This window comes from Dendropsophus ebraccatus, unplaced genomic scaffold, assembly GCF_027789765.1.
Source record: "Dendropsophus ebraccatus isolate aDenEbr1 unplaced genomic scaffold, aDenEbr1.pat pat_scaffold_432_ctg1, whole genome shotgun sequence".
In the NCBI taxonomy this organism is placed as follows: Eukaryota; Metazoa; Chordata; class Amphibia; order Anura; family Hylidae; genus Dendropsophus; species Dendropsophus ebraccatus.
The window spans coordinates 2,237-26,434 of NW_027210042.1; the positions used below are offsets into that span (position 1 = coordinate 2,237).

Here is a 24,198-nt window from a genome sequence, read left to right on the forward strand (position 1 = left end):
CTTTATATCACATCTACTGTTGATTTAGATTTTGAAAGTTATAATGATAGTTACACTTTAATAAAAGAAGAGGGGGAGCTAAATTTGTGTGAAGCCACAACAGGACTATTGGTGTAAAATATCTTTGCAGCATTCTGTGACAAATCCCCTTCTACGTTGATGTAGAAACTGCCTTCTTATAGGCTTTTATTAAAAAGTTTCTGCCCTGCAAACTGCCTTGTGTGTGCTTTCCTCTCTGTCTACAGAATGAGCAGGAAGCGTTCTAATGTCAAACTGCAGAGTATTCGGGTCACATTTAGAAAATCCTTATCTTAGGTAAAAGGTGTAATACCGTTGGTAGATCCTCTTAGAAGTCAACACCTTATACAGAAGTCTCATAACCCCCCTTTAGGAGCATTATTTCATCTTCCCTGTTCAATGACACGACCGAGACCAAGCTGCAACCATATTTACTGTAATGTAAGCAGAAGTGAAGCAGAGGACAGACCATTTACTATAATAACTGAAGACCACACGTCTTAAAGTAAAAGTATCAATTAAAAATCACTTAAATATTGAGGTATACAAAGGCGATAGCTTATAACATACAATAGTCCAACCCGTTTTGTGCAGTGATTTTAGTTAATTCCCATAATGCATAGCGGTATTATATAAGAATATATAACACGGGTAGTTATATTTAGTCATCACAACAGCTTCACAATGTTTAAAGGACCTGACCACTTTAGGAGAAAACGTTTCAGACTCACAAAACAAACAATGGTGAGACAAGTTTTAGGTGGATAGTACACGTAATTCTAAAAGGTAAAGTAAAGTTACTGTCACTTTAAAAAATACTTTTCCCATATCAAAAGTTGATCAGTTAATGGGTGTTCACATTTCTTAACGATAGTGGGAAGAAGCTGTGCTCTTCTCTCCCTATCCTGTGGCTGGGTCATCACGAAATCTTTACCCCGAGACCTCTTTAACACCAGCCAACCACCAATTTACCAGACCTGAGGATTAGTCAACTTTGATCGAATCCTTTTCAAATGAAAAAAAGAAGCATAAAAACAATATAAAGTACTCGAATGGTTAAAAAGATGAGAGAAGTGCAGTTGGCGGTCTTTGTGCTCTCCCTGCACAATCTTGTTCTGTATAATGGTTATTTGTTGTAGTAAGAGGCTACAATGTCTCCTCCATGCCTCGCTGCCCATGGATGTAATTTATAATTGGACCAGTTGGGAATTTCTGTGCGGTTCTGATCTGTGTTAATGAATAATAAGCTGTAATGAATTAGTGTTGGCACCTGCAAAAAGCTATAATGGCCGGAGCCGGAGCGCTCGGTGCGGCTGTAGCCTGCTGCCTGGGATTCAATGCGGTAGAAAATGGGCAAAACGTGTTAAATCGATGGATGAAAAACGAGCGAGTCTCCTCCGCCTATAATTACACTTAGCTCCTGACTGGGGTTACAGCGCACGTCGTGTTCTAGTGGAACGGACGTGATACACTATACATGACTAGGGCTATAGTCACTGATGGAGTAGTGTAATAGAGAGGTTTCTCGATTTGATGTTCTTTGTATTCTCTGTATGTGTCTGTGGGTATATTTATGTAGCAGAGCTCATTGTGTGTGTCTATATGTATGTAGCAGAGCTCATTGTGTGTGTCTATATGTATGTAGCAGAGCTGTTTGTATATGGTCATGTAGCAAAGGTGTGCATGTCTGTATATTGATTTAGTAGCACTGTGTCTGTGGGTATGTTTATGTAGCAGAGCTGTGTGTGTTTTGACATATCAGAGCTGTGTGTGTATGATGCAGCAGAGCTGGTTGTGCATTGTGAGTGCACCAGAGCTGTGTATGTGTGGGTTTAATGTACCATGATACAGAGTGTTAAAGTGGCCCTGTCATTTGAATAAACTCTGACCCCTTCACTGCATTAACCCCTTCACCGTCTAAGACCACCAGGAAAGTTTAATTAGCATGAAATATTTTTTTTCCTCCCTGTTTTTTTTAGTTGTGTAAACCAGGAGTGCGACTGATAGTAAGGTGCGTCTTATAAAGTGAAAAATACGGTACTAACGCTGGCCATACACAATACCTAACAATTTTGATCTAATGTATATGGTGGCCTCATCTGGGGGGATAAGGATCAGGCAACTGGAATTCAACATGCCCAATCCTTTAGTTACCAGTTAAGCAGTTGGAAAAGGTGTTGGCCCCATCCAATTGAAAACACACACATGCTCTAGCCCTGTTCTAGTGCTTGTTTTTAGCCTATGCAAAGCTTGGATTTTTACATAACTTACATAACCAACTTTACACCTGGCGGATATTCAGCCATGTGTGCATAATACATGTGGACAGTTCTAGCATATATTTGTAGTGATCATTTTTGTCACTTGCACACATATCTGCAAGTATTTATTGCATGTATGAACAAAGTTTTCACAGTGCTGATGCATATGGCGGCCTACTTTACTGTGCCATAGGAACAATGTTCAAGCCTGGTGGTGGTCACATATACAAATTTATGGTATATGCATTCATATAGTTATAATAACTTAATGTGAGGTAAAATGTTAGTGTGCACACATAGGGGGAGAGTTGGTGTAAACATGGTGTAAAGTGAAACTGGCTCAGTTGCCCCTAGCAACCAATCAGATTCCACCTCTCATTTTCCAAAGAGTCTGTGAGGAATGAAAAGTGGAATCTGATTGGTTGCTAGGGGCGACTGAGCCAGTTTCACTTTACACCATGTTTGATAAATCTCCCTCATGGTACCTCTATGCTTAGTCTCAATGCTAAAATATTAAAAGTGAATCGTAAAATATATTAGTTCATTTCATCCAGTGTTATCCAAGTATTAAGATCTCCTTTCATTAAAACTGATTAATAGCTAAGAATAAGTGACCGGCCTTCTGTGAGGAGAGGAATACACATCACTAACATCACATACGGCCATGGATACTAGGTGATAGAGACTCTCAGCACAGTGCTCCCCCAACCATCACACGACCATGTTTGCTGGAAGCGGAGGACTTCTTCTAGAAGGTTCTCTAATCTATGACTGCAGAGCTGCACATGGTGTTCATCCCACAGGCTCCGGTGCCCCGATATAAGTAATAATAACCCTGGAAAAGGGAGAAATTATTAACAGGTTAAAAGGCAGAAGCACAATCTGCATGTATAAAGGCAATTTCCACTAGCTGTACACATTGGGGACACTTAAGAGGACCAGTGTACAAGTACGCCACTCTAAAATAAAAGCCTGTCCCCTTTTTCCCGCCCGACGTGCACCTCTTAGTAAACCCGTTCAGCCCTCAGCACAGCAATACTACACCTGCTCCCCCATGATTTACACCTGCAAAAATGATAAATCAGGAGACCACACCTCTTCCCTGCCTTGCCACGCCCCCTCTGCCGCCCATTAGGTGAGCTGGGGATATGGCAGGCGTATGCCAGGGAGAAGGGGCAAATCTACGCCTTCTCCCTAGAGTATGCCAGTGGCGCAGTGATAGTAAATGCCCCCCATTGTGTTTGGAACAATGACGAATATCTGGTTTACCTCCTCTCCCCAGTCTTTTCCCCAGCTGTTCTTGATAGCCCAGAAAGGCTTCCCGTTACCTACAGAACACAGAAACATGGAATGTAATAGAAAAAAAAAAACCAATACATTGTTATCTGACGAAAAGTCCTAAATGACAACTTACGAACTCCGTAGCCGACTAAGAGAACAGCGTGGTCGATCATCCAAGGGTTACACAGGATGCGGAATGGGTGAGAGATCCCTTTACGGTAAAACTGAAGGAAAGAAAAGAAATGTAAGTAATTGGACTTGTAGTCATTCAGGGGTGGCAGGGAACGCTTATATACTGGATGGGGGAAGCTTAATCTGAGGTTATTGGGGGAAAGATCAGGAGCAACATCAGAAAATATTACTGAAGGAGTAGTAGATGCTTGGAACACGCTCCCAGCAGATGTGGATGGTATACATGCCAGGGATAAACATATCTATTATGAGATAAATTATATAGGGGCGGACTAGATGGAGCAGGTGGCCCTTTTCTGCCCACACAGCAGTATGTGTACAGTGTCACTTTGTTATAGCTAAACGTCTAACCAAGGAAAGAAATAGGAGGGGAGGGAAGGAAATAAAGGGAGGAAAGGAAAGGAGGAAGGGAAGGAAGGAGAAGAAAGGGTAGGGATGAAGAAAAGGGAATGGAAGGAAGAGTAGAAGGAAAGAAAATATAAAGAAAGGGAACCAAAGAAGGGGGGGGGGCAAAAAAAGGAACGATATGGGAAGGGGAGGAAAGGTAAGAAATGGACCGGTGGAAGTAAAGGTGTGACAAGTAAAGAAGAAAGGGGAGGAAGGACAAATAAGGGAGAAAAAGAAAAGGAAGGTCTAAGGAGATGAAAGATAAGAGGAGGGAAGGAAAAGGAAGAAAGGAAAGCAATGATAAGGGGAGGAAAGGCAAAAGAAGGGAAGGGGAAAAAAGGAAGGATGGGAGGAAGAAAGGAAAGAAAGAAGAAAGGAAGGGATTTATCAAGATTAAAGCGACTCTGTACCCACAATCTGCTCCCCAAAACTGCTTGTACCGTCAGATCTGTCCTGGGTCCGTTCAGCAGGTGATGCAGTTATTGTCCTAAAAATTGGTAAAATTGGCGTTGCCTAGAGTGTCTGTGCCCTAGGCTTGCGACGCCTCTCTGTCCTTCCTCCCCACCCTCTTCATCATTAGGAATATCTCTGGGCAGGATTTCTCCTAATCACCACTTGTTTGAACACTACACAGGTTCCTTAACAATCCACCACATATGTGCAGTGTTCAGACAAGTGGCGATTAGGAGAAATCCTGCCCAGGGATGTTCCTAATGATGAAGAGAGTGGAGAAGAGGACAGAGTGACGGTGCAGGCCTAGGGCATGGACACTTTAGGCCACGCCAATTTGACACAGGGCTGCAAGTTTAAAAGTTGTTTTTTGAAACAATAACTGCATCACCTGCCAAATGGATTCCAGAAAAGATTTTGGATTAAAAGCAGCTATCCGAAGGTCCAATATTGTGGGTACAGAGTTTCTTTAAATAAATCCCCGCCCCCATGCACCCCACCAGATTTACCTAAAGCCCTTATTACACGAAGCGTAACAAAGCGTTACAGCCGATAATTGTTTATTGTAAATAGAGGACAACGATCAACCGACATGCACGTTGTTGGCTGATCGTTGTCTTTCAACATGTTGAAAGACAACGATCCCGATAGCAGCGATATGCTGCTGTTGCCCCGTGTAATAGGAGCAGCTGCAGCAGACCACCGCTACCTTCTATCGCCCTTAATGTATTATAAACTAGTGAGTTACTGATGGACAGGCAGTAGGTGCTGTGATCTAGGATACAACATTGACGACATATCCTTCTATAAAGAGCACTTAAATTTGAAGGGTTAAAGTGCCTAAACTGCATATACCTGATTACAAGGCGATCAATAGGAAATAGAAAAATGTAATGAAGTTAGCCCTCTTAGACTCCTGGGAGCTGAAAACAGTGATCTGCCCCCCTCCCCCATCCCAGAAGTCATAAAAACATTAATAAAAATCTAAGCTTCGCTATTATCCCCAATTCTGTTAAATCTTTTTTTATTTATGACCTTGTAGATGAGATGGGAAATAAGTGAAGTGTCAGTTTTTGCTGATGCCATAAAACTATATAAGACACTGCGCTTGATGGTGAACTATTACAGTGACGGCCTGACAAGCTGCGGATAGATGATAAATGTAATGTGACTGTAGAGGAACGCACCTAGGCTGCAGGGATAGTATGGCTGCATATTCATTACAGAGAATATAACTGGGGATACTGGAGTAATAGGAAGACTGCGGTATACTGGTCACCTGCACACTCCATTTTTAAGATGCATAAAAGTTTAAAGGGATTATTCACCTAGGAGCGAAAATATGAAATGCTAGCTGGTCTTACTCACCAAGTCCCCCTGAGTATTTTGAGCCGTCTCCTGTCTTTCTAGCTGCTGCCATTACTGAATTAAAAGTTTTTCTAAAAGACGATCTATATCCAAGATAGGAAACTACATTTCCCATCATGCATCTCCCTAAATGGTCTGTTTGCGTACTTGCCCCCTTAGCTTTCTTTCCTGCCCACTGCTGTCATTACTATTGCACAGTGAAGACAGGGCTGTTTTTATGACAGATTTTGCATCACAACACCCCAATATGTATTCTATACTAGCTGATGATGTAGCACAGCTGATGTGCGCATGGTGTAGCTATGTACTTATTTGCCAGGGGGTGTAGTGTAGGTTTAGATCTCTGCTTGCTAACTTTGGATGGAACTAGAATGTTTTCATTCAGACTCTAAGAACATCCATAACACTTACAATACACAGAGCTGTGACACAAAGACAGGTACATATGCCTGCATTCACTGACAGCAAGAAGAGATAGAACTATAACTTTTCACATTACAGAAACCTAGGCTCAGGGACACATGTAATTCTATGGAAGCAGCACAGGTGCATAGAGATGATGCAGATAACGCCTCCTGCGGGTCGTGTTACCAAGTCAATAGACAGCTAACCCAGCCCCCAGAGAGGAGATCACATGTCCTGTGACTACAAAGGGAGGGGGGGGGGAGAGGGAGCTGAGCGTGGTCAGAGTGGACCCAGAGTAGAGGATTTTACATATCCAGAGGGGATAACAATGAGAAAAAAAACATGGAAAGGGTGCAAGATAGGTTATACATGTATATTAGACATAGGGTGACAGTGGGAAGGGGGATTATTTAGAATATTGTGTTTGTTACCCAGATAACCCATATAAGATATCATGCCCCTCTATATATCACTGGTAAGGCCCCGTCTTCAATGTAGTAAGAGCATATAATGGAGCCAGACAGGCTAAGAAACTGAAGTGATTAACGCCTCTGCTCTCTCTTTGTGAACCACAGCGCATGTCACAGCTGCTCTTGATACACAGAGTGTACCGTACCCCTCTGGTGCTGAAAAAAATCGGATTCAGAACGGATTCTAGATGCCCACGATGTGGGGAGGACGAAGCCCACGTTCTCCACATGTTTTGGTCATGCCGGGAACTTGAGTCCTTTTGGAGGGAGGTGCTGGCTCTCATTAAAAAGGTGTTCGGGCTGGATACTGCTGTGCACCCCAAACAGTGTATTCTGGGACTATTAGATCACCTTAACCTGGATGACTATACGGTGTTGGGAGTACAGCGACTACTGTACCAGGCCAGGAAGACTATAGCTGCCAAATGGATCCAAACTCAGGCCCCCACTATCACAGAGTATATAAATAAGATGAATGTGGTGATACGCCTGGAAAGGGGGGTGTATCTAAAACGGGGTTGCCCTCGCAAATTTGAAGCAATTTGGGGTAAGTGGGTGGATACACCGGGACTACCATCACGCTCCCTCTTGCAACTCTGTAGAAGCCCTATGCAGGCGTTGGTGGGGACACTATAGCTATCCCGATAACCTGACTGGATGATAATGTAGTTAGATATAATGCACTTGGAGACGGCAGGAGGTATTACGCAATCTGAGAGGTATGGCACGAGGTTTAGTTTCTGGTATTCTTCTTTTTGTGGTTTTTATGTTACTATGGGACCATGAAACTGTTAGTAGAAGAACTTCCTTTTCTTCTACCTCCGGTATTTGCTGTTGACTACATATGAATGGTCCCCGTTTAATGAATAAAATAGAAAAAAGTTAGGAACTGTACCTTCCTGAATGCTACCTGCATGTAACCTCTTGTCATTGTGTCATTAAGAATCTTCTGTATGACTGTGTTACTCATATACTCATATACTGTATTGTACAGATCTTAATAATAAAAAAATTACTTGATTTAAAAAAGAAACTGAAGTGATACATGAGATGGATGATCTTTCTTAGAAAAAATAGTTGGAGAAGTTGGGTTTGAGAGAAAAGACACCTTGGAGGCGATTGTATTAGTATGCATATGACGTATTTAATATAAATAGACATGAACAATTTATTCCAAAATCTGCAGAAGACGAGAACAATCAATACATGTGGAGGAGAGGCGATCCGGACCCCAGAAGAGATGTCAGAGACTCTAGAAGGCTTTCTAATAGTATAACAGCATAACCATTAAAAGGCCAGACACTCACCTAGTGATACCATGAGTAATAATGAAAGAGAGGGAAGAGGTGCAGTTGATTCACAAGATTACTAAACAGTCATATCAGTGTGAGAGAGATTATCCTGCATGAGGATGAGATGAACAGGACTCTACTACACAATATTGACATAAGAACTGGGACACCCACGGGTGTTTTCAAGATATCCCATTCTAAATCCTTAAAGGAGAAGTCTGGTAAAAATTTCTATTAAAGTATTGTATTGCCCCCCCAAAAGTTATACAAATCCCCAATATACACTTATTACAGGAAATGCTTACAAAAAGTGTTTTCCTGCACTTACTACTGCATCAAGGCTTCACTTCCGGGATAAAAATGGTGATTTCACTTCCTGGATAAAATGGTGATGTCACGACCCAACTCCCAGGGCTGTGCGGGCTGTGGCTGCTGGAGATGATGGCAGGGGGACACTGAGGGACACAGGGCACTGGAGGGACACTGAGCATCCCCCTGCCATCATCCTCTCCAGCAGCCACAGCCCGCACAGCTCTGGGAGTCGGGTCGAGACATCACGATTTTATTCAGGAAGTGACATCACATGTTATCCAGGAAGTGACATCACCATGTTATCCAGGAAGTGACATCCCCATGTTATCCAGGAAATGACATCCCCATGTTATCCAGGAAGTGACATCACCATGTTATCCAGGAAGTGACATCACCATGTTATGCAGGAAATGACATCACCATGTTATGCAGGAAATGACATCACCATGTTATGCAGGAAGTGACATCACCATTATATCCAGGAAGTGACATCACCATGCTATCCAGTAGTGAAGCCTTGATGCAGTAGTAAGTGCAGGGAAAAAAAAAACACTTTATAAGCATTTCCCGTAATAAGTGTATATTGGTGATTTGTATAACTTTTGGGGGGGTAATACAATACTTTAACCCTTTAAGGACATGGCCCATTTTCGTTTTTACGTTTTCGGTTTTTCCTCCTTGTGTTTAAAAGGTCATAGCACTTGCATTTTTCCACCTAGAAACCCCCATGACCCCTTATTTTTTGCGTCACTAATTGTACTTTGCAATTACAGGCTGAATTTTTGCATAAAGTACACTGCGAAACCAGAAAAAAATTCGAAGTGTGGTGAAATTGAAAAAAAAAACGCATTTCTTTTATTTGGGGGAAATGTGTTTTTACGCCATTCACCCTGGGGTAAAACTGACTTGTTATGCATGTTCCTCAAGTCGTTACGATTAAAACGATATATAACATGTATAACTTATATTGTATCTGATGGCCTGTAAAAAATTCAAACCGTTGTTAACCAATATACGTTCCTTAAAATCGCTCCATTCCCAGGCTTATAGCGCTTTTATCCTTTGGTCTATGGGGCTGTGCGAGGTGTCATTTTTTGCGCCATGATTTGATCTTTCTATCGGTACCTTGATTGCCCATATACGTCTTTTTGATCGCTTTTTATTACATTTTTTCTGGATTTGATGCGACCAAAAATGCGCAATTTTGCACTTTGGGATTTTTTTGCGCTGACGCCGTTTACCGTACGAGATCAGGAATGTGATTAATTAATAGTTCGGGCGATTACGCACGCGGCGATAGCAAACATGTTTATTTATTTATTTATTTGTTTACTTTTATTTAAAACCTGGGAAAAGGGGGGTGATTCAGACTTTTATTAGGGGAGGGGGCTTTTTACTATTAACAACACTTTTTTTTTTTTTTTTACACATATACTAGAAGCCCCCATGGGGGACTTCTAGTATATACACTTGGATCTCTCATTGAGATCTCTGCAGCATAGATATGCTGCAGAGATCCATGAGATCGGCACTCGTTTGCTTTCGGCTGCTGCAGCCGGAAGTAAACGAGTGCCGAGCCGAGGACGGCGCCATCTTGGACGCGTCCCCGGCCGGCATCAGTAACGGAGATCGCTCCTCCGGGACAAGGTCCCGGAGGAGCGATCTCCCCCACTAGACACCAGGGAAACGTTGCCTCCGGTAATCGGAGGCAGCTGTCAACTTTGACAGCTGCCTCCGATTAGCTAATTAGCGGGCACGGCGATCAGACCGTGCCCGCTAATAGCGGCGGTCCCGGGCTACACGCGGCACCCGGTATCGCGGCACTTCAAAGCGGGGCCGCCGCGCGGCCCCGCTTTGAAGTGCAAGTGAGGACATAGGACGTACCGGTACGTCCTATGTCCTTAAGAGGTTAATAAAAATGTTCGCCAAACTTCTCCTTTACGCATTTAATACAGAGTTAACCTTAACTTTGCAGGTGCAACAGCTTCCCAATCTTCTGGGAAGATTTTTTATGAGACTCTTTGGGAACAGTTGCCCAAGTTTTTTTGAAGCCAGACAGTGATGTTGGGGAGAGTCCAGGCTCACAAACTCTATTCTAGTTCATCCCATAGGTGTTGAATGGGATTGGATCACCAAACTCCCCCTCCATGTCTTTATGATTCCACTTTTCATTCCTCACAGACTCTTTGGAAAATGAAAGGTGAAATCTGATTGGTTGCTAGGGGCAACTGAGTCAGTCTATCTTAGTTTCTAAGGGGAATGTGGGCCTGATAAGTAGAATAAGAAGTATTTTCTCTAATAAGATATATTGCAGCATTTCTTTTGTTCTCATGTGCTACTGATTTACTGTGTCTCCATATGGTTTATGTACAAGTACTGCCCTCCATACAATCACATTAATCAGATCACTCTATGGCCTCCTATTAACCCATTGTTAGGATTAATTCTAAGAAAATTATAATAGGTATAAATATACAGCGCTGGAACATTTATAAGTGGTGCTCCACATTCCTGAAGAAGAAAATGTGACTTGTGTGATGCCGCACTCTGAAAGCCCGTACTAGTTCAGGCTGGGGGATGGGTTATGTGGTCTGTGCAGTTTGTATAGCAAAAGTAAGTAAGGGTCCTTTCACACATACAGATAAATCAATTAAGTGCTTGCTTAGTGAACGACAAGTGATGATTTTTTTTAAACAACAGGTGTTCAGACAAGGGGATAAATCGCTGAGAAAGGTCGTTAATATGATCGTAATTACATTCGTATATATATCTTAAATGATCGTAATAGCGTTCATATCTATATACTGTGAGTGATGATTGTTAACACTGAAAGACTTGAAAACAATCAACAATGATTTTGAAGTCAGCTCAAAAGATACGATCAATGGGGGCGATTTATCAAACATAGTGTAAAGTGAAACTGGCCCAGTTGCCCCTAGCAACCAATCAGATTCCACCTTTCATTTTCCAAAGAGTCTGTGAGGAATGAAAAGTGGAATCTGATTGGTTGCTAGGGGCAACTGAGCCAGTTTCACTTTACACCATGTTTGATAAATCTCCCCCAATTGCATACAAACAAATTTGTCCTTTGATTATTGCTGCATTTAAACCAGAACATTATTGCTTAATTTAAAATGATTTAACGATTTTTTGCACGATAATCATCCCACATAAAAGGTCCTTAAAGGGGTAGTTCAGCAAAAAAAAAAAATCTTTTAAATCAACTGATGCCAGAAAGTGCCAGAGATTTGTAATTTCCTTCTTTTAAAATATTTAAATTCTCCAGTCTTCCAGTACTTATCAGCTGCTGTATGTCCTGCAGGAAGTGGTGTATTCTTTCCAGTCTGACACAGTGCTCTCTGCTGCCACCTCTGTCCATGTCAGGAACTGTACAGAGCAGCAGCCAATCCCTACAGAAAACCTCTCCTGCTCTGGACAGTTCCTGACATGGACAGAGGTGGCAGCAGAGAGCACTGTGTCAGACTGGAAAGAATATGCCACTTCCTGCAGGACATACAGCAACTGATCTGGAAGTCATTTACAAATCTGTATAACTGACACCAGTTGATTTGAAAACAATTATTTTTCTCTGGAGTACCCGTTTTTATGTGACTTCCAGTGTTCTAGATATACAGTGGAATCTGGATGGTACAAGTATACCACAGTGGGTGGGGTCACTTGTGTAAAAAAAAATAGCTTCTGTGTAGCATTACACACAATAATCATTTGCCTAATGTAAATCTATTTTGGCTTCTTACACAGAGCACATGGTAAGCCCCACCCTCAACTTCCTGTGCTCCATCTTACCTAGGCTGTTACTAGAGACACATTTCCTCTAACAACAAGCACTGGATGCAGGGAAGGGAGACACCTAGTGGCCAAACCTTCAGAGCTGTATTCCTGAGGTAAGGAGTCAATTTTGGTAAAGGAAGTGACTTACAAATATAACAGGACTCACATAGACACAGGCTATCACATGGAGGGAAGTGGTTTGAAATAACAGTGACCATTTAAAGCAGTTAGAGCGTCTCACCTGCATTGCAAAAGCATTAAGAGCTATGGATATTGGTCCATTCTGCGCCAACCAGGCTGCAATCTCTGAAAAGAAATGAAGTCATTAAAGGGGTTACCCAGCGCTACAAAAACATGGCCACTTTCCCCCTATTGTTGTCTCCAGATTGGGTGGGGTTTTGAAACTCAGTTCCATTGAAGTAAATGGAGCTTAATTGCAAACCGCACCTGAACTGGAGACAACAGTAGGGGGGGAAAGTGGCCATGTTTTTGTAGCGCTGGATAACCCCTTTAAGGTGTAAGTACTGGCAAATAACGTTACAGGAAATGTAAAGAATCAGAGCCAAAGGCAAAGCCTTCTGATCACCCAGCACCCACTTTCAGAGCACATGGTATTAAAGAGACCCTTTATTTCTCTTATTTCACCCAGGACATGAGGCGCCATCAACGTACGTGTCTCATCTTTTGGAATCTCCACAGAGCTGTTGATAAAAGCGGAGACTTTGTTGGTGGTGAAACTGCAGCGATCCTTGTGGCCCAGGTAGCTGTAATCCTGTTCTGACTCAAGTCCTCCTAGAAAACGGACACAAATATAACGGACACAAATTAGAATGCCATGGAATATAGAGATGGAACCAAATGTCGGAATACCCCGGTAATCTCAAGAACAAAGACCTCTCGCCCCAAACTTGCCACTCCATTATAAGCTAAGGGCCCTATTACACAGAGCGATAATCGGCCTGATTCGGCCAATTATCGCTCACTGTAATAGAGAGAACGATCATTGGCTGATCGTTTCTTTAGGCCAAAACCTAAAATTATCAGCCGTCGCTGCGTGTAAAAGCGATGCGCGGCCGGTGGCTGACGATTCTGCAAACAGTATACATTATCTATCCACGCTCCAGGGCTCCTTCTGCGGTCCGCTTCTTCCCAGGTTCCGCACGCTGCGGGCTTCAAAGGCCGCTCTGAAGCTGCAGTGCGCAGGACTCGGGAAGAAGCAGACCGCAGGAAGAGCCCCGGAGTGTAGATAGGTAATGTATACGGTTTAAGGCTGGGTTCACATTACGTATATTTCAGTCAGTATTGTGGTCCTCATATTGCAACCAAAACCAGGAGTGGATTAAAAACACAGAAAGGCTCTGTTCACACAATGTTGAAACTGAGTGGATGGCCGCCATATAACAGCAAATAACGGCCATTATTTCAATATAACAGCCGTTATTCTAAAATAACAGCAAATATTTGCCATTAAATGGCGGCCATCCACTCAATTTCACCATTGTGTGGACAGAGCCTTTCTGTGTTTTTAATCCACTCCTGGTTTTGGTTGCAATATGAGGACCACAATACTGACTGAAATATACGTAGTGTGAACCCAGCCTAAAGGGGTAGTTCGGCGCTTAACAATTATTCACAAAATAACACACATTACAAAGTTATACAACTTTGTAATGTATGTTATGTATGTGAATGGCCCCCTTCCCTGCGTTTCCCCCCACCCACGCCACCCCCGGAAGTGTGATGCACTATACTCACCTGATTCGTGTCGACCCCGGTCCGCCATCTTGTGACAATGATGTCATCTTCGGGCGGCCGAACCACTCCATTCGTCCCTCGTGCCGGCCCCCTCTGCTGCGTCATCGGCTGCTCAGCGGCTGAGCACAGTTATGACGCGGCAAAGGGGGGGCGGCACTAGGGGCGGTCGGAGCGGTTCGGCCGCCCGCCCGAAGATGACATCATTGTCACAAGATGGCGGACGGGGGTCGACACGAATCAGGTGAGTATAGTGCATCACACTTCCGGGGGTGGCGTGGGTGGGGGGAAACGCAGGGAAGGACGCAGGGAAGGGGGCCATTCACATACATAACATACATTACAAAGTTGTATAACTTTGTAATGTGTGTTATTTTGTGAATAATTGTTTAGCGCTGAACTACCCCTTTAAGCAAGGGCTGCAAAGACATCGGCAACGATTTCCGTGCAGCCCTTGCTAAACGATTATCAGGCCATGTAATACGCCCAGTAAACTACTGCAATCTACCAGATCGGCACATAGAGTATTCATCAGGCCCCCATTGGCCCCTCTAATAGGACTCCAAGACTCATGTCCCCATTCTTGAGACTGCAATTAGACACATCCACTATGCTGTAGAAAGGAGATAAGTGTTAAAAGTTGGAGTACCCCTTTAAGTATAATACTGTAAAGGGTGTTGGTTAAAGAGAACCTGTCACCCATCCGTACCGGATCCGGATGCAAGGATTTACTAAAAGTAACAGATCAGGAGTATTGACAGATTCCCTTTAACCCCTTAAAGTGTCATGGTCGTATTTTTATGTATTTTTTTTTTAGAAATCAATAGTAATAGAAACTTTGTAATTGGGTTGATTAGGCAAATATGACATTATTTATATTCATAAAGACTTTCCCCAGGTTCCCCCCTTCTCTCATTCACTGCTCATTATCAGGAAATCTCGACTCTTTTACATCAGTCGAGCCCTGTGTAACCTATCGAGAGGGGAGGGGAGAGGAGGGAGATTAGTCAGCAGCAGAGATCAGAGAACAAAGGTTTACACAGTGGGTATTCAGAGGTCAGAGAGGTCAGTGCTGACATCAGAGGAGATAGCCCGGTGATGCAGCTGTAAATTAACTGTTTGTTGTCTTGTTTTGGTGCCTCATCTCCCTCCACCCCTCCCCTCTCCATAGAGAACCATGAAGACAGGGGGGGGGAGAGCTTCAAACTTCTTCTTCTTTATAAAAATAAATGTTTCAACTAATAAACCCAATTACAACGTTTCTTAAAATCGCCTGTACTATTGATTTCTGCAAAAAAAAATGTAAACGACAGTGACACTTTAAACTGTAAAGAAGACACAATGCTGTGATTGTATTATAAAAAAAGGGCTTATACAGCTATGTGTGGTACAGAAAATATTCGAACATTTCCTCTGCATGCCGCTCTACATATCTGCAAAAAGAGGTGAGCGCAGCATAGCACTGGTCAAAAGCAATGGAAATCTGAGATGAATAGTATACAGAACTCGTGCTCCCAATGTGACAGCAGAATACCGAATACCAGGCCGGAATGAGCCGGGTCCATGTAGTGCAGGCATGTCCAAACTTTTTTCGAAGAGTGCCAAATTTGATGAAGTGAACATGTGCGAGGGCCGACCATTTTACATGCTACATGCTATATGCTTTATAACACAGGCAGATAATAGCAAGCTGGATACCTGGGGGGCCGTAAAAGTTCGGAACGCGGGCCGCAAATGGCCCTCCGGCCGGACTTTGGACATGCCTGATGTAGTGTGACTGGGGATTGTATAATGTATAAATATAATGAGGAAGCATGTGGCTGGTACAGTGCTGAGGGGAAGGACATCTCACCCAGGCTGCTAGGTTAAGTGTAATGGGTTATCTTGTTGGACTTTCTGATAAAAATTTAAGCATTACTGTTATTTATATAAACTTTACACAAGTCACACATTTTAAAAGTTTTGATTGATCAGGGTCTCAGTGCTGGGACACCCACCAATCTCTATACAACAGAGGTGGTAGAAGCACCCTACAGGGCACTTCACTCCTAGGTTTGCTGCCCCATCTGTCTCATTGCAGGGATCTAAAGAATCTAAAGAGCGTGAATCAGATTGAGCAGCAAGCTGGGTGGGTGAAGCGCACAGCCATGGCCGGCGTTAGGGGGGGGCAAACAGGGCACTTGCCTAGGGCCCCCATCCCCCGGGGGCCCCCTACGGCAATTACATAATGTGTCAGGGGCAGGAGCACACTGGGAGCGTCCTGCAGCGTCTGTGAATGATCCCTGGCTACAGATATCAGGGGTCACACAGAGGCTACAGGACGCTCTGCTTCGGTGTGCTGCTCCCCCCCCTCTCCCTCCAGCTTCACTACACCATGTGACCTCCCCTGTGTCACATGGTGTAATATTACAGCAGTCGGGACATGGAGGAGAGGGCTGCAGGCTGCAGTGTGAGGATCCCAGCCTGCTGCTGCTGCATGGACATGTGTGGATGCACCACTACTCCCAGCATGCTTCTAGAGGTAGTAAGTATACTGTATATGTAGTGTGTAATGTGTATGAATGTAGGTGTATGAGGGATGAATGTAGTGTGTGTTACATGTCCTGTGTATAGTGTGTGGGCTGGATGGGTTGGATCTGTATAATGTGTTTGTGTTTTCATAGATGTGTTAGTGTGTGTGTGTGTGTGTGTATATATATATATATATATATATATATATATATATATATATATATATATATATATATGAGCACTGCTGACTCCCCTGTCCAGCAGAAGTGTAGAAGTGAATAGACTGTATATAGGAGCTGCAGCCATTCTCTGGCCTCATCCGTCCTATGTAATTGCTGCAGGTGATCAGTGATTGGCTGCAGCTCCTATGTATAGTGTATGATGATGTCACTAAGGTAATACGGTGTATATTATTGAGAAAAAAATAAGGTGATATTAAATCCTTAGGTGGTGGTCACTCTATGGGGGTAATATTAGTCTGTATATAGAGTCATTAATGCCATAAAGTTACCACCACATAATGATACTATATACACTATACAGACCAATATTACTGCCATAGACTGACCTCATATTGGTCAGTATATAGTGCATATATGGAGTCATTATGTGGTGGTCACACTATGGCGGTAATATTGGTCTGTATATAGAGTCATTATGTGGTGGTCAATCTATGGCAGTAATATTGGTCTGTATATAGTGTGTATATAGAGTCATTATGTGGTGGTCACTCTATGGCAGTAATATTGGTCTGTATATAGAGTGTATAGTGCCATTATGTGGCGGTTATGGTGTGGTGCTATTATTGGTCTGTATATAGTGTCATTATGCGGTGGTCACTCTATGGTGCTAATATTGGTCTGTATATAGTGTGTATATAGTCATTATGTGGCGGTCACTGTATGGGGGTAATATTAGTCTGTATATAGAGTCATTATGTGGCGGTCACTGTATGGGGGTAATATTAGTCTGTATATAGTCATTAATGCCATAGAGTTACCACCACATAATGACTCTATATACACACTATACAGACCAATATTACCGCTATAGAGTGACCACCACATAATGACTCTATATACAGACCAATATTACTGCCATAGAGTGACCACCACATAATGACTCTATATACAGACCAATATTACTGCCATAGAGTGACCACCACATAATGACACTATATACAGACTAATATTACTGCCATAGAGTGACCACCACATAATGACTCTATATACAGACTAATATTACTGCCATACAGTGACCACCACATAATGACTCTATATACACACTGTACAGACCAATATTACTGCCATAGACTGACCACCACATAATATTGGTCAGTATATAGTGCATATATAGAGTCATTATGTGGTGGTCACTCTATGGCGGTAATATTGGTCTGTATATAGAGTGTATAGTGTCATTATGTAGCGGTTATGGTGTGGTGCTAATATTGGTATGTATATAGTGTCATTATGCAGTGGAAGAAAACACATAGTGTGTTTTCTTCAATAACAGTATGGAGGTAATATTTGGCCCTGATATAGTTTTTTAAACATTTTTTTAAAACAAAGCATATGAATAGTTTTTGTGTTTACAACACTAGCTGCAGTCCTGGCATGTATAGTAGCTGCAGTCCTGGCATGTATCGGCAGTCCCGGCATGTACAGTAGCGGCAGTTCCGACATGTACAGTAGCTGCAGTCCCGGCATGTACAGTAGCGGCAGTCCTGGCATGTACAGTAGCGGCAGTCCCGGCATGTAGCGGCAGTCCTGGCATGTATCGGCAGTCCCGGCATGTACAGTAGCGGCAGTCCCGACATGTACAGTAGCGGCAGTCCCGGCATGTACAGTAGCTGCAGTCCCGGCATGTACAATAGCGGCAGTCCCAGCATGTACAATAGCGGCAGTCCCAGCATGTACAATAGCGGCAGTCCCGGCATGTAGCGGCAGTCCTGGCATGTAGCGGCAGTCCCGGCATGTACAGTAGCTGCAGTCCCGGCATGTAGCGGCAGTCCCGGCATGTAGCGGCAGTCCCGGCATGTAGCGGCAGTCCTGGCATGTAGCGGCAGTCCTGGCATGTAACCTTCTAAACTAACTCAATGTGAGTAAGGGCCTAATACACGGAGCGAAAATTGTCCAAATCCGGACGATATCGCTCTGTGTAATAAAGACTACAGTCATTATTAGTCAGTGATTGGCGCTCACTTCTCCGGAATATCAGGCCGTGTAACACGGCCCTTAAAGTGGCCGTACACTTCCAATAACTGCTGGCTGAACAGTCCTTCAGAAGACAATTATCTCTCCCATCTGGCCCCATCCTCCCCATACACAGGAATGTTCTGCACAGATGAGTGTTCCTGTGTTCTCTATAAGAGGGATAAGCTCTATCCAGACAGATCTGATGGCGGCTTATCTCTCAGAGAACAAAGAGGTTGGATGTTGATTTTCCATCACGCCCGACCCCTTGTGTCCACTGATGTCATCTGTCAGACTGTCCACAGAGCCCTATACACCTTACACTGATGGCCGAACCCACCACGAGCAGCAGGTACCACCAACAAAAGTGTAAAATGTATGGGGACCTTAAATTATTGCTACAATATTTCAGCATATGGGGCCCCACCTTTAACTTTGCCCAGGGCCACATTTAGTCTAAAACCGGCCCTGCGCACAGCCCTGGACTTCTCCCTGTTATATAAAAAAGATTGATGGTTATGACAGCACTGAGACCCGAACCTGTACAATAAGTCTATTTAAATTACAGTAATCCTTGGTGATCAAGAGAATTTTCACATAGCTAGCAAATAGTTTTTCCATTTTTGTGGTCGACTCATGCATGCCACCTACTGTCAATCTATTTAAAGTGTTTAAAGGTTTGATACATTGTATAAAAATTTCACAGAGAAGGGGTTAAAGAGAATCTGTCTTGACAATAGACCACTCCTTCAAGATAAAGGGCCATATTACACTGATAAACAAGCCGCCGATCTGCTAGATCGGTGGTTGTTTACTGAGTCTATTAAGCAGCTCGATAATTGTGCAACAAGGGATGTGTATATATGTAGTTAGCGATGTCTGTGCAGTCCTTGCCTTAGGTGTAAAATAATTAACTTTATACATACTGTCCACGCTACTGGTGTTCTTCTTGCTTCTGCTCGCTCGATGCTGCCTCCAGTGTAACCTCTCAGCCGCTTGATGAAGTGACAGGCTGCTCAGCCAATCACTGGCGTGACACTGACCCGTCTTGGTCAGTGATTTGCTGAGAGGCCCGTCTCTCCAGAGACCGGTTCTAAAGTTCTATTGGCGGCTACAGGCAGAAGGCAGAAGGGAGAAGAACACCAGGGAGCGTGGACAGGTAAGTATAAACTTTATTATATTTTTATACATTCATCAGCCAATGATTTTTTGACTGGAATAAACGACACGATCAGCCAATAATTGCTGTCATTGGCCAATCGTTGCCTTTATTTCAAAGAACTATCGTACTGATCTGGCAGATTATCATTCCGTGTAATAGGATCCAAAGACTGGTCCGGCATAAGGACAGATAGCCTTTTCATAGATTGGCCTTATGTCTTCTCAATTTAATAGTTATTGTGACATCACCTGTAGGCGTGTGATATAAGAACCTACCCAGCTTCTCAATAGCTTCATATGCATTTGATGGGAGTCCTCCGCCACAGGCTTGATCCACAAAGTCACAATCCACCAACTCTGAAAGAAAGGACACACAGGTAAAAGCTACAATCGATATGGGAACATTGTAGATTTCCTGATCTAGAGTTATACACTGTGATTTTCATTACGGTATGTGAGTTGTCCTAAAAATTCACGTGGACTGAGGCTTCCGAGGATGGTGTATGTGTTATGTCCCTTAATACAAGAATATAGATAACCTGTCAGCTAATTTTGGGGGACTGGACTGCTGAAAGGGAATCTGTCAGGATACCAGAATTTTGAGTTCGATACCGATACCAGCTTTCTTATTTCGATACTCGATACCAATTCGATACTAAATAAAGTTTTAAAAAAAATAAGTAACAATACAAATATAAGCGATATACTTATTTATGTGATTTTTGATAACTTTTTTTTTTTTTAAAAAAAAGCAAAAGGGATTATTAGAACCTTTTATTGTGATTTTTAAAAATTTTTAATAACACTTTTTAATTCCCCCCTACCCTGCAGCATAACTCCCTGTGCACAACAGCATACCTCCTTGTGCACTACAACTCCCATCATACCTTCTTATGCACTACAACTCCCATCATACCTTCTTATGGGGATTTGTAGTGCACACGGAGGTATGCTGGGAGTTGTAGTGCATAAGATATGCTGGGAGTTGTAGTGCATAAGAAGATATGCTGGGAGTTGTAGTGCATAAGAAGATATGCTGGGAGTTGTAGTGCCCAAGGAGGCATGCTGGGATGTTGTGTCGGGAGGCTTCTGCTGCACAACTGCAACTCTCAGCATACCTTCTTGTGCACTACAACTCCCAGCATGCCTCCTTGTGCACTACAAATCACCATAAGAAGGTATGCTGGGAGTTGTAGTGGACACTGAGGTATGCTGGAAGTTGTAGTGCACAAGAAGGTATGCAGTGAATTGTTGTATCAGGAGGCTGCTAATGCAAAACTGAAACTCCCAGCAGCATACCTCCTTGTGCACAACAACCCCCAGCATACCTCTTTATGCACAAAGGTATGCTGGGGGTTGTAGTGCACAAGGAGGTATGCTGCTGGGAATTGTAGTGCGTTAGCAGCCTCCTGACAACAACTCCCAGCATACCTCCTTGTGCACAACAACTCCCCACAAGAAGGTATGCTGCGAGTTGTTGTGTCACTGTACCCGTGGGAAGGGTGGTGGTGGGGGATCGGGCAGGTGCGGGGGACCATGCTGCACGGGTGGCTGCGGGGGACCATGCTGCTCGGGGCGGGTGCGGAACTGGCAGGTGCTGGATGGTGGGGAACTGCCGGGTGGGAATGGAATAGTTAAATGACTGCTGCCCGAACACGCTCGCGGGCCGCAGTCATTAGCAGTGGGGGCCGCTCCATATGCAGCAGACTCGTGCTGCATATGGAGCGGCTCGGGAAGGGTTAAATGCTGCTGTCAGTTGTGACAGCGGCATTTACCCTGAATAGCCAGCACTAGCGCTCGCTATGTGCCGGCTATTTGAATTTGCCGCCACCGGGAGCGGAGACCGCGTGGGCGGAGGAGGGGACACCAGGGGGCCGGGGGTGGCACACAGAGAACACGTTCGGCGCTCAGCTAGCCGCTGCCCGTTTTCTCTGCTCTATACTTTATATTAAGCTGCTCTATTATGCAGCTTAACATAAAGTATCGATACCAGGAAATCCTGGTACCGAACCGTTTTTATACCCGAAATATCGATAGTAGTATAGATATTTCGGTGCATCGTGCATCACTAGTCAGCACCCGGACCGGACCTGAGGTGCTTCTGGTGTAGTGTAGGTGGCTGGCCCCTTGTTAGCATGATACCTTCAGTTAATCCGTCCGTGCAGTAGATTCTGAGCAATCTTGGGTCGTACTGTAATCAAAGGTTTATGCTGCGCTTTGCCACGCCTCACCACATCCCTCTTTTTCATGCATATTCACTGCTGCCCAGCCTCCTGCACAATGTTGTCATCACTACTGCATGCGCCATCTTGTCAGTTCGCACATGTGCCTCTGATCTCCCAGGCCGCGCCTTCCTGGCTTCGCTTTTCCAGGATTCCGGGCAGACTGCAGGGAGCTGGTAAGTGGAGGGAACAACATCATCAATAAACTCTGCTTGGCAACGGACGCACGCTGAGGGACTGAAGCCAATGCCCTTAGTTGGGACACCTAAGGCATGTATGCTGCTCATCCGACCTACGGCACCTGCACGAACAGGAGATCAGAGGAGATCAACGCACAGTGATGGTGACAGCATCGAGCAGAAGTCCGGCCAGCAGTAAATATGCATGAAAAATAGGGAGGAAGAAGTAGTGGTGAGGCGAGTCAAAGCATGGCACAAATGCCAAGCCACTACTCCTCTTTGACTCTTGATTACAATACGAGACTCAAGACTGCCCAGAATCTACTTTCAATCACTAAAGGTACCATGCTCACAAGGGGCCAGCCACCTACACTACACTGTCAGCACCTTGGGCCCAGTGTAGGTGCTGACAGATTCCCTTTAAATCTGTCACATGATGAACCAGCTCAGTGAGATTCCCTGGTCTGTATAATAAAGTCAGGTTTCCAGCTACCGTACCTTGCTCCGAGAGGGGGATGAGCGACCCATTCTTCAAGAACCACTGTCCCTCAATATTTCCAGTGACTGAAAATGCCCAACATGAGCCACACATGCCCTGTACAGGTAGAAGCCGTAGAGTTATATAGGAAATGCACTACAAAAATATATACATTTCTATTGTTTATATGTTCAGAAAACCTCCATGCTATAATAGTCATAGTGACAAGGCAAAAATTCTGATAAAATCAGCAAAATGCTGCCGACAAAGCAAAGTCCTGTAAACAATCCTTGCACAATAGAGGTTATGTGACTACTGTGGAGGGAATTAGGAAGTGTGCGAAAGTGTGTCCGATCTATGTGTGGTGCAATGTATACACTGGACGCTACCTGGTTCTTAACTTCAGTTACTGCTCCATGTTCTCTCCAATCCCATTGTGCAGGAGGAGGCTCCGCTGGGGCCAGAGCCATCTTCATAGGGCGAGGAGGCTGGCTGGAGAGTAGTGGATTCAGATACAGCTTCCTGAACTCTTCCTCTAAAAGTTGCAGACAAGGTAAAGAATGTGAGTAAGCTGTGGTTAGTTAAAATGATCACCTATAAAACAACATTCCCTCCATGTGATTCCTAACAAAACTAAAAATCACCTTTTTTTTTTTTTTTTTTTTTTAAACCAAAAATGACTACTTATAAAAAACCTCTAACGTTTTAGCCACTAGTTGTCTCACTTCTCTGCAATCCACTAACTGTTGTCAGGGAAAATCTGTCTTTAGTAGCAGACAGATCAGGATAAATTACAGAAATCAGAGGTGTGCTCTTTGCAGCGCCTGGACTGTGCACTAGCAAGATGTGATAGTTAGCATGTTGCTGCTTAAAGGTAAATCAAGGCTTCCCTCATCTTTAACCAGCCATAAAGCTCAGAGTAGCCGTCACTAATTCAAATATCAGAGTACCTACTACTATATGTCCACAGTGCTGCCATATTGTTTCAGCTTTATAGCAGCAGCTCAGTGCTTAGTGTAACCATTTCCTTGCTGTTTCCTTCACGTCTGCTCATAGAGTACCTTGCAAACCCAGTGCATCAGTAACCTCTTCTACCCCCATATGTCTTTTAGTACTGTACTGTGTAACTCATCAGCTCTGCACTGTATAGCCTGTTCAGTTCAGTGACAGCCCAGCTTTAGTCCCGTCACATCACGGACGCTAACATACTCTGACCACTGACAGCCCCACCAGTTCTATAAAGGGGTACTTTATTTTTTCTTTGCAAAGTCTGTAAGAGATCATAATTATATATATATATATATATATATATATATATATATATGAAAAATAATAGAATTGAACGGCACTGTGCTGACTTGAAGTCAATGGCTTCCAGCCGATGGGTGCACGTCCTTGGCAGTCGACCCCCGACTCCACAGAATATAGAATAAAGCAGGTAGACGGCACTCCAATAAAGTGAATAGGTGCAG

At 43.7% G+C, this 24,198-nt stretch overlaps 1 protein-coding gene across 1 annotated transcript in view; it reads right to left on the bottom strand.

Annotated features, from left to right (window-relative positions):
* Positions 1 to 2,722: 2,722 nt before the first annotated feature.
* The window catches only part of LOC138776560 (cathepsin L-like), a 28,575-nt gene continuing 7,099 nt past the window's right edge, over positions 2,723 to 24,198 (bottom strand). Inside the window, exons 7-14 of the mRNA XM_069956140.1 lie at positions 23,116 to 23,261; positions 22,747 to 22,843; positions 20,124 to 20,204; positions 12,901 to 13,020; positions 12,470 to 12,534; positions 3,694 to 3,784; positions 3,549 to 3,607; positions 2,723 to 3,114 (exon numbers count right to left, since the gene is read on the bottom strand). Coding sequence (XP_069812241.1) covers positions 3,040 to 3,114; positions 3,549 to 3,607; positions 3,694 to 3,784; positions 12,470 to 12,534; positions 12,901 to 13,020; positions 20,124 to 20,204; positions 22,747 to 22,843; positions 23,116 to 23,261 — 734 coding nt within the window. The 3' untranslated portion in view covers positions 2,723 to 3,039. The remainder of the gene's footprint in view (positions 3,115 to 3,548; positions 3,608 to 3,693; positions 3,785 to 12,469; positions 12,535 to 12,900; positions 13,021 to 20,123; positions 20,205 to 22,746; positions 22,844 to 23,115; positions 23,262 to 24,198) is intronic.